At 41.8% G+C, this 9,456-nt stretch overlaps 1 protein-coding gene across 2 annotated transcripts in view; it reads left to right on the top strand.

The window, feature by feature from the left end:
- The first annotated feature begins 146 nt into the window (after positions 1–146).
- Positions 147–9,456, top strand: part of mprip (myosin phosphatase Rho interacting protein) — a 109,045-nt gene continuing 99,735 nt past the window's right edge. For both annotated transcript variants that reach the window (XM_070545475.1, XM_070545476.1), the window contains exon 1: positions 147–502. In XM_070545475.1, coding sequence (XP_070401576.1) covers positions 380–502 — 123 coding nt within the window. In that variant the 5' untranslated portion in view covers positions 147–379. The remainder of the gene's footprint in view (positions 503–9,456) is intronic.

The following is a 9,456-nucleotide window of genomic DNA, read 5'->3' as shown; positions in this document are numbered from 1 at the left end:
ATTGCGTGGAAATGTGCTTTTCGTCGTTTGCGCCATCCCCGTATTGATCTAGAAACCCACTGGCAAGCTAACAGGATATTAGCCACCTTCTCGCCTCTTCGCTTTGTGGTTGCAGGCCATGGACCGAGAAGCACTGGCCGCTTACTGGATGATGGGAGGTCTCGCTTGATGGCAGCTACTGGGAGGCAGCACAGGACCTAGTTTAACCGACGGAACATTTGAGCACTTTGTTACTTGAAAATGCCTCGGAGCGCCGGAGCCTTTTCCAAGTTGGGATAAGGGGAAAGGGCAGGGAAACAGCGGGATTACAGCTCCGCCGGTGATTAAATATCCTCGAAGGAATTTTCTCGAGTGAGTTTATTTAAAAAGGGGAAGCACCATGTCTACCGCTAAAGAAAACCCCTGCAGGAAATTTCAACCGAACTTTTTTAACAAAAGTAAATGTCAGAATTGCTTCAAACCACGGGAGCTGCATCTCCTGACCGACCAGGACCTGATTCAGGTAAACAACACACAACACCCCACCCCTCCGTGCCGCGGCGGTGTCTGCTGTGGTGAGGGCAGACTGGAGTTCACGGAGCTCATGTGAATTCTCGGGATCCAGGAGTGACAACGATCTGACGTTGTTTATGTTGGCAGCATCCCAACACATAAACGTTTTTGTTGTTTCTGTCCCTAGAGCAGTGTTTATGACCGTCCCATGAAACCCGTTGTTGTAATCTAGTTCTGTAAGTGGATCAGAGCTGCGTCTTGTACACATTGAGGCAGAGATCACTTTTAAAGGGACGGCGAGTGGATACGAGACTTGAGAAGCTCCACTCAGCTGTCTTCACATGTGAGCGTGATTTCGAGCCTCTCTTCCAGACCTTTAGTTTAGTCGGAGTTGTGTAATTGATCCCAGATGAGGCCCAGATGGGCCCATGAGCACGGCACAAGAACCCAACAGCAACGTCAGCATCCGGTCCCCTCTGGCTGCACGTGGTGGACGCACTAGGACTGCTCTTTATGGAGAAATCGGGATTGTTTATGCTAAAATTGCAATGAGGTTCAACACTATTGTATGGTAATACATTTAGAGGTGACATTTTAGGGGGCTGCAGACATTGACTCCTCTGTGGTGCTAGAGTTAAGCTGTTGTTTAACTAAAACCCTCCCTGATTAAGTTGGGCCAGTTCAGGAGCTGAACATCTAAAATATCTTGGGTTTTTTTTGTCAAATGCACACTGGCAGTGGCAGCAACACATCTGCCACGTGGAAGATTTTATGTCCAGAAAAATCACGCAGAGTTTTTTCTGTGTTCCTTGAGAGTATCAGCAGGTATGGGAAGACTTGGAAATTAGGCATGTCCCATCAGGTTTTTTTGCCCTCGAGTCCGAGTCATTTGATTTTGAGAATCTGCCGATACCGAGTCCCGATGCAAAACGTTCGATACATAAAAAAAGAAAAGAAAAGGAAGAAACAGTTCCAGAATGTTCCTTATTTTTTATTTAATTACTTTTTTATTTTAATTTTTAACAACAGATCACTTCTGTGAGGTAGCTTAAACAATCAATAAATAACATAAATTCTTCACTTTTGGACTTCATTGCAAATATAAAAAGTCTAATATAAAAACAGAGAGCACTTCAACTTAAAATACCTGGCAGGGGTCTATTTTGCTTCAGCCCCCAAAATGCTTAGATACGTCCCTGGACATGGGACGGAGTTTTGAAGATGATCTGAATTGTATCAACTATATAAATACTACATGCTGATAAATGATTGCTTCATACAGGTACAGACGTGTAGTGGGATCAATCTACCTACATTTTATTTTGTTAAAAACTAGGGCTGCACGATATTGGGAAAACCTGCGATATTCGATAACAGTGCTTAATATTGCGATATCGATATTACTCACGATAAATGAACAAATACTAAAGTATGCAGTGTTGATGTCTGCGCTGGGTTCAAAGCAAACAAAACTAATGCATGAATTCCATTACAACATGACATTTTTATTGCAAAAATATGCAGCTGCACCCGCTACTGTATTAGCAGCTGCACCCGCTACTGTATTAGCAGCTGCACCTGCTACTGTATTAGCAGCTGCACCCGCTACTGTATTAGCAGCTGCACCTGCTACTGTATTAGCAGCTGCACCCGCTACTGTATTAGCAGCAAAACAACAAACTGCATGCATGCAGTTTCTCAGTGACTTTAAAACATCACCTCCACCATAAAACTTGTTCTGATGCTCCAAATACAGAAAAACATCCCTTACCAGGGTTTTTGAATAAATAAATAAATCAGAAAATAAGTTTAAATGTTAAATAATAGTTAACATCACTTAAATGCAACAGCAAATTCTCTCATTGCTACTGAGCATTTTCTCCACTTATGTGGTTATGATACAAGGCTGTTGCTGTAATTGGGAAGTGAACTGTGCTGGGCCAAACTAGGAGAATATTAAGATTTTCTGAGGGAAAGAGAAAAACAATTGTCTACCTTCCAGAAGAGGAACTGGCAAAAAAACTACATGGAAAATATGTGAAAACGTTTGTTTTTAACCCCAAATTGAACAAGTTTACCTAGATCTTAAAAAGCAGCTCAGATGATGAAACTGCAACCAGAGGTGGAAAGAGTACTAAAATGTTGTACTTAAGTACAAGTATAATTACTTTCATGAAATTTTACTCAGTTACAAGTAAAATTACCTGCCTCAAAATGTACTCAAGTAAAAGTAAAAAGTAGCTTATTTCAAATGTAGTCAGAGTAAAAGTTACTTAGTTACTTTTTTGACTGTGCAAGGACGGGCTCTTCTGAATAGTTAAAAAAAAGACAATGGGGTATAAATGTCAAATTGGCCGTTTTTTTAATTAAATGAACAAATATGCATACAAAGGCAGTTACACTGCAAACTAGTAACATAAATTAGGTTATAGTCACAAGCCCATGACTTTTCCCTGAATGCTTATTTAGAGCAGCTGATTTTTAAAGTTAGCAGAGTTCATCCTTGGTAGTGGGTTCACTCACTCATTTAAAGATATCGGCCAGAGGCAAAATTTGTTTGAACAGCATGTGTAAATGTGTATTAAAACCTCAGATGAAAAAGGTTTTTGGATTTTGACGGCTGGAATTGTAAGAAAATCTGATGTTTGTGACTGGCGCGGGAAAAACAGAAACTAACTTCCGGTCTAAGCCCTGGGCAGCAGTTGACGTTTCACATGGAGCTCTGCTGAAACAGCTGTAGTAAACAACGCCTGACTCCGCTGTTTCTGCATTAGCGTTATAGCAGAGAACAATGTGTCATCAATCAGATGTAGCTTCTGAAGCCTCTGCTAGTCGGTCAGATTTGTTTTTTCTCTGGGATACGGCGACAAGAACGGATGTTAGATTACCGGAGAAGTTCAACCGAACTCCGACCCCGCCAGCTGGATATCACTACCAGAGGTGCAGACATGTTTTAGACCGTTTGACTCAGAAGACCTGTGACCTGATTTGGACATAGAGGAGGATTCTGTTCATCTTCAGAACCAAAATTGGTACAGTTTGTTTATTTTCTTAAATGTTTCATTTGCTCCACTGGGAGCTCTAAGCTGACGAGTTCTCAGCTGGTCTTAGCTCCATCATGTGTCCCAATATAGTTCAGTAATCTACAGTTTTACTGCTGTGTGTATTTATTGATATAACTCTGGAAAATATTTAACCAACAATTTACCAGAATAAATCTTCCTGATGCTGGAGTAACTCCTTAGCTCAACTCGTTGTTTGCACTAATCCAGGATGTCATAGAGATCATCTTTTAGATTATATCTGTGTGTGTGTGTGTGTGTGTGTGTGTGTGTGTGTGTGTGTGTGTGAGTGCGCGTGTGTGTGTGTGTCGTAGCTTTCCCAAAGGTCTTGTTCTTTCCTTACCGGAGCGAACACGGTTAGTTTTGCTGCAGTCATGCTAACGGGACTCGTCTGGAGTCCAGAAGTAGCAGTGCGGTTCTAGATGGATTTATAGATGTAGGTTATTATTTTAGATCAGACCTGTTATTTAAAAATGCGTGTAGGACACAGACACATGGCTCAGACCTTTTGCTGCAGCTATAAACGCAATTTTACGTAATAATTAGGAGCATGAAAGTAAACAAATAACAGTGATTCACAATATTAGCATCAGCAGCTAGCTTGTTTTACGTGCTGGAGTGACGTATGTGAAACACAGTTCTTCACTGTCTGGAGGAGAGGATTTGGATTTTCTGTAATGATTTATGACAAAAGTCCTTAACAAAATAAAAAACTGGACCCAGTACATGTTTATATAGATAATAAAGTGTAGTTATTTTGCATTTCTACAATTTTAATGCCGAGCCAATACCTTTAACCCTTCACCACTGAAATCAGTTTGTTCATTCCAATCCTCCTAAATAATCCTCCAATCATCCAACTGGAATCCTTAAGGGTCCCGTAACGTCCATCCTGTCAGAACAGGCCTTGGGAGCCCAGGTGTTACTAGAACTAATGGTGTCTCCTCACCAGCGTGAGCCTCCAAACTGTGAAGGTTGGTCTCCAAACATGAACTTCAAATTCATGCATTTGTCTCCTCTTGTAACACTTTAACATGTTTTAAAAGGCTTGTATCATGATAAGTTACACCTCCCAGACCAAAGATAGGTCCAATATAAGATAAAACATTATCATAAACACTGCAGAGATGTCATTATTTATGAAATATAAGTTATTTTCCTGAGCCATTACTTCAGCCAAGATATAGGATGCATGGATTTGATGAAGCCATGCTGTCTTATGCAGTCCCACACACACACACACACACACGCGCGCACGCACGCACACACACACACACAGCAGCAGCATGTTAGCATGTGAATGACTAATTTAACTACATTGAACTGCTTTTGTAATAATTTAATCTCTTATTCTGGAGTAAAATAAAGAAACAAGCTAAATCATCACATATGTGTGGCATCAAGAAGCATCTTCTGAGTTCAAACACAGGGATGGAGCACAATGTTTACACCTGAACAGTATCAGGATTAACTCACAGAGGCCTGCAGGTCTTCTGTTTTATGAGCAGAGCGTTGATAATCGGCTTCTTAGGAGCGTTAAACGTAATTTTGCCGCTTCCGTGCGGAGCGGTAAGGAAACACATTTCAAACACGGAACCGAGTCTGGTTGCCGAACCAGCAGAATTCTGATGACGTCACACCGGTGCGCGAAGGTGCGGGTTCCAACCCACAGGAGAGGAGGGAGAGAGGAGGTAAACAGCGAGTGGATCACAGGGACTGAACTGATGTTTTTTAGCAAAACTGCGGTAAAAATGGCTGTTTGTCCTCATCATAAAGCGTGTAGCCCCCCCCCCCCCGGTTTAGACGTGGCGCTCATGCAGGTGTCTCTTTCTATTCCGACGCTGCTACACGTAATATTTTTCATTTATTAAGCCTACAATTTATTTTTACTCAGTAACGGATATGATTTAAAATGTAACGAATTACAATTCTTTTTTAAAAACTTACTCAAGTAAAAGTAAAAGTACAGATTTTAAAAACGACTTAAAAAGTATAAATTTACAAAAAAGCTACTCAATTACAGTAACGTGAGTAAATGTAATTCGTTACTTTCCACCTCTGACTGCAACTATGATTCTGATAACAAGCTAACTAATTGAACTAAGATAACTGGCTAGCAGAGCTTCTGACTGACAGTTTATGTGCAGCAGCAAATCAACTATCCTGATTAACAAGGTTATAAAAGCTCATAAATGAAAAATCACTTTGATGTGTGGGGGAACTTTTCCAGGCCCTCTTTAGCAGGGTGGGACTGGGAGGAGAGTAGGGCTGCAACTAACGATTATTTCCATAATCGATTAATCTGTCGATTATTTTTTTCGATTAATTGATTAATTGGTTTGTTATTGTTTAGCTATTTAACCTATACAAGTGATGGATACATTTCAGTTAAGAAAAAGAAAAACATAAGAGAATTGTGCAGTTGACTGCAATCTATTTTATTGCACATGACCACAGTCAGCAGTGTAAAATGAGCTAAACAGTGCAAAATATCAGTCCAGAATAATTTTTTGGCATCAAAATATAAGAGGTAAATTCCATAAAAAATTATGTAGAATCTAGAATAGAGTTTGTAAGTGGTATGCATTGCTGGGGGGTGAGTGTCTTGTTCCCCATGTAGTTGTCCATCGTTGCTTGTTTTTTTCTGCATAAGAAACACAAATAGACTGAAATAAGGGCATATATAAAATAAAGCAGCACACACTCTACAACACTAAATCAATATTACATTATTTGAATTAACAATATACAGTGATCATTTATTTTGACAAAAATGTGTTGTGAGGCGTTTTAAAGCGTTAGACAGTAAAACAGCCTTTTAATAGTAAAAAAAAATGACTTTCTGAATTTCACCTGTATTTAAAAATTGAAAGCGTACAACTATGCCGCGTTATATTCACCTGGACACAGCTCGTCTGTATATTTTTCTCCGCGGAGTTGTCCTTTTTTGAATGAGGAACATAGTTATGGGTTTGTGCCGTTTTTCTCTTAACGAGAACATTCTTATAAACAGACGTGCTAAATTTGGCAAGCGCATGATACACAACACGGAGGAGATTCACGATTGCATCTAGTCAATCAGAAGTAGAACACGGCAGACTGACGCAGCAAAAAACATGTTTAACATCCACTATAATTAACTCAGCTCCCAAATTTGATCTGCGTTAGCTTGTTTATTTTCTGTTACTTACCGGACTTTCCTCTGCTGCATCAGCCCCCACATGTTTTTGTCTCAAATGTTCACTTAGGGACGTCGTGCTTCTGTGCCATGCTAGATGGTTTTTGCATATTTTGCAGGTCACACGTCTTTTCATGGCATCTAGAGTGAAGTGCTCCCATACTCGTGAGGTTTCTCTTGTTTTGTCGCTTCTATTTTTCTTCCGTATTTCTTCTTGTTCTGCCATCTCTCACAGCAAGATGCGCGTCAGTAACGTGTTACGTGGTGAAAACCGAGGGCACTTATTGGCTCGTTTCTTCTTCTACGGCTCCACTGGTAGATCAGTGGCTCATTACTGCCACACACTGGCAGCAAATTTAACAGATTGTAACCGATGTCAGATTGTGGTAAAAATAGACTTTATGCGGTAAAATGTGATTATTAAACAACTCATCGATGACTGAAAAAGTTGTTAACTATTTTAATAATCGATTATAATCGATTAAATCGATTAGTTGTTTCAGCTCTAGAGGAGAGTGCTGTAACCTTTTAGCTGGAAGCTAACCGGAGCCTGGGGCTAACATCACCACCCGGTGGAACACTAGCGACATGAAGGTGGGTTGGTTCACCGGCACGTGTCGGAGTCAGCCCGGTTATTATCAGCTGCTTAACGACACCGAGCGGACTCATGTTCACGTTTGAAAGCAGCGCTGATTCCAGAAACCTCAGCACAAAGTGCATTTGTTAATCTGACGAACAAGGGAAGCGAGCGGCAGTGGAAAGCGGGGGCGGAGCGGAGATAGTGGAATTTTGGGGTAAGGGTTTACGTAGGGGGCGGGCGTATTACGTGAACGGACCCATCTGATTGGCCGCATATCAGAAGGGCTACATTTGATTGGTCCAATAATACTTCCGTGTAAAAAACAGCTGGTTTACAAAAAGTTGATGTATGACATGGATGAAAATGTTTGAACCAAACATTTATCGCCGTTTTTGACGTGCTTTGCGATGGGCCTATCGCACGTCCTGTTATCCCGATGACGATAATTTTTCGATATATTGTGCAGCCCTATTAAGAACTTTGTTTTGTTTTCTTGGTTTTTATTTTCCTCTCTTCCTGTCCTGTCTGTCTCTGATCTTCCTGCATCTCCCAGTCCTCCAGAAAAACTCCTGCCTGCTTCCTTCTTTTTCACCTCACAGGTAACTTTTTAACCAGCAGATCAAATCGATCTATTGACCGCAAAAAAAGCGGAGTGTGCGCCGCCCTGCCCGGCTGCGCCAGTGACGAGCACTGCAGCGCGAGCGCGTCCACACGTCATGCTCAAATACAGACAGAACTCACCAGAGAGAAAATAAACGGACACGAATGACTGTGTGTTAATTATATAATCTTGGTGACGCCACTTAGAAACTTAGAACATGTTACTGTGGCCGTGTGCAGAACGCAGCTGGAGTTCATGAATACTCAGCGGTCTGCCTGCCGCTCTGCCCTAAAGAATCCCCGCTACGCTGAGTCCATATAAATAATATACTATAGGTAGAAACTGGATCTGTTTGTGCACCTTCTGGGTGTGTAAGTTAAGGGCATCAGGGGAGCCTGACAACCTTTAAGGAGAACCAAGTTGCTCTCCTGTAATTTGAACCCAGTATCCGTGTCCGGATCGGGGTTTGGATTTGGAAGTAAAGCCCGAGTTCCGATCAGTCTGAAACCACATGATCAGGGCCAATTTCCGATCATGTGATCGGATCGGGACATCCCAATTGGAAATCAGTATGGACTCAATCCCAGAATCAGTGGATCGCTACTGTAGACCCTTAGGATTGAATTGTGAACGGGGAGGTTGTGGTTACATCACTTCCTCTAATCTCCCTCTGACCTAGCTTACACTCTCCCACACCCTGCGTAAGGACGCTCTGAGCCAGAGGCTTGTCCCCACTCCCCTTGTCACCCAGAGACTTTTGAAAATGCCCTCACCTTGTCGGCTGGCCGTACAGTCTGTACGGAGCTCGGTTGCACAAGCAGGTTTAGTTAAGATTCCAGTCTGGACAATCCTCAAACAAGCGAGGGGCTACCAGGCCTTTACTAATCAGTGTTATGCAACACCACTTAAACAGTGTGCAACCTGTAAGCCTGGCTCAACACTTCTGAAGGTGGGGAGTAGGGATTTGTAAAATGCTCAGTGTGCAGAGGAGACGAACCCAATAACCCAGGCAGGAGAAAGCCCTGGAGGAGCTGTCTAATGGGGTTAAAAGACCATGAATAGGTGGTTTAGCTAAGCTAAATTAAACGTGGGCTCATCAGAACCTAAAGGGCGCTGAAGTCTACACCGAGAGCTTAAAGGGACATTATGGAAGTTTGACAGCCAAAACATGTATAGAAATAATAAATGTCTTCTTCATACATTCTCCTGCAATGCCCTGGTCCTGTAGAATGAGCCCTGGCATTTTTACTGTGATTGCCTGTTTTTCTGTAAAATCAAAGAAAAAGAGAGATGCTCGGGTCGAGCGGGCTGCTTCATGCGCGTTCACGCTCAGGCATAGCCCGTAGCTTTAGTAGCTTTGGTCTTTGTTGCTGTTCCTAACTCCTAGTGACAAAGCTAGCTACATTTCTGAGGACCCTTAGCTACTTTCTGTAGAACTTTCTTCCAGATATTTCCTGCAAATTAGCAACAAAATAGCCATTTTCGCTCCGAACCGTTCTTTGGTTTGACGTTGTTTCAGCTGTCATCAAGGATATAAATGTTA

This window comes from Nothobranchius furzeri, chromosome 16, assembly GCF_043380555.1.
Source record: "Nothobranchius furzeri strain GRZ-AD chromosome 16, NfurGRZ-RIMD1, whole genome shotgun sequence".
Lineage (NCBI taxonomy): Eukaryota > Metazoa > Chordata > Actinopteri > Cyprinodontiformes > Nothobranchiidae > Nothobranchius > Nothobranchius furzeri.
Note: the sequence above shows the minus strand (reverse complement) of the source record. Positions and strands in the feature narration are given on the sequence as shown.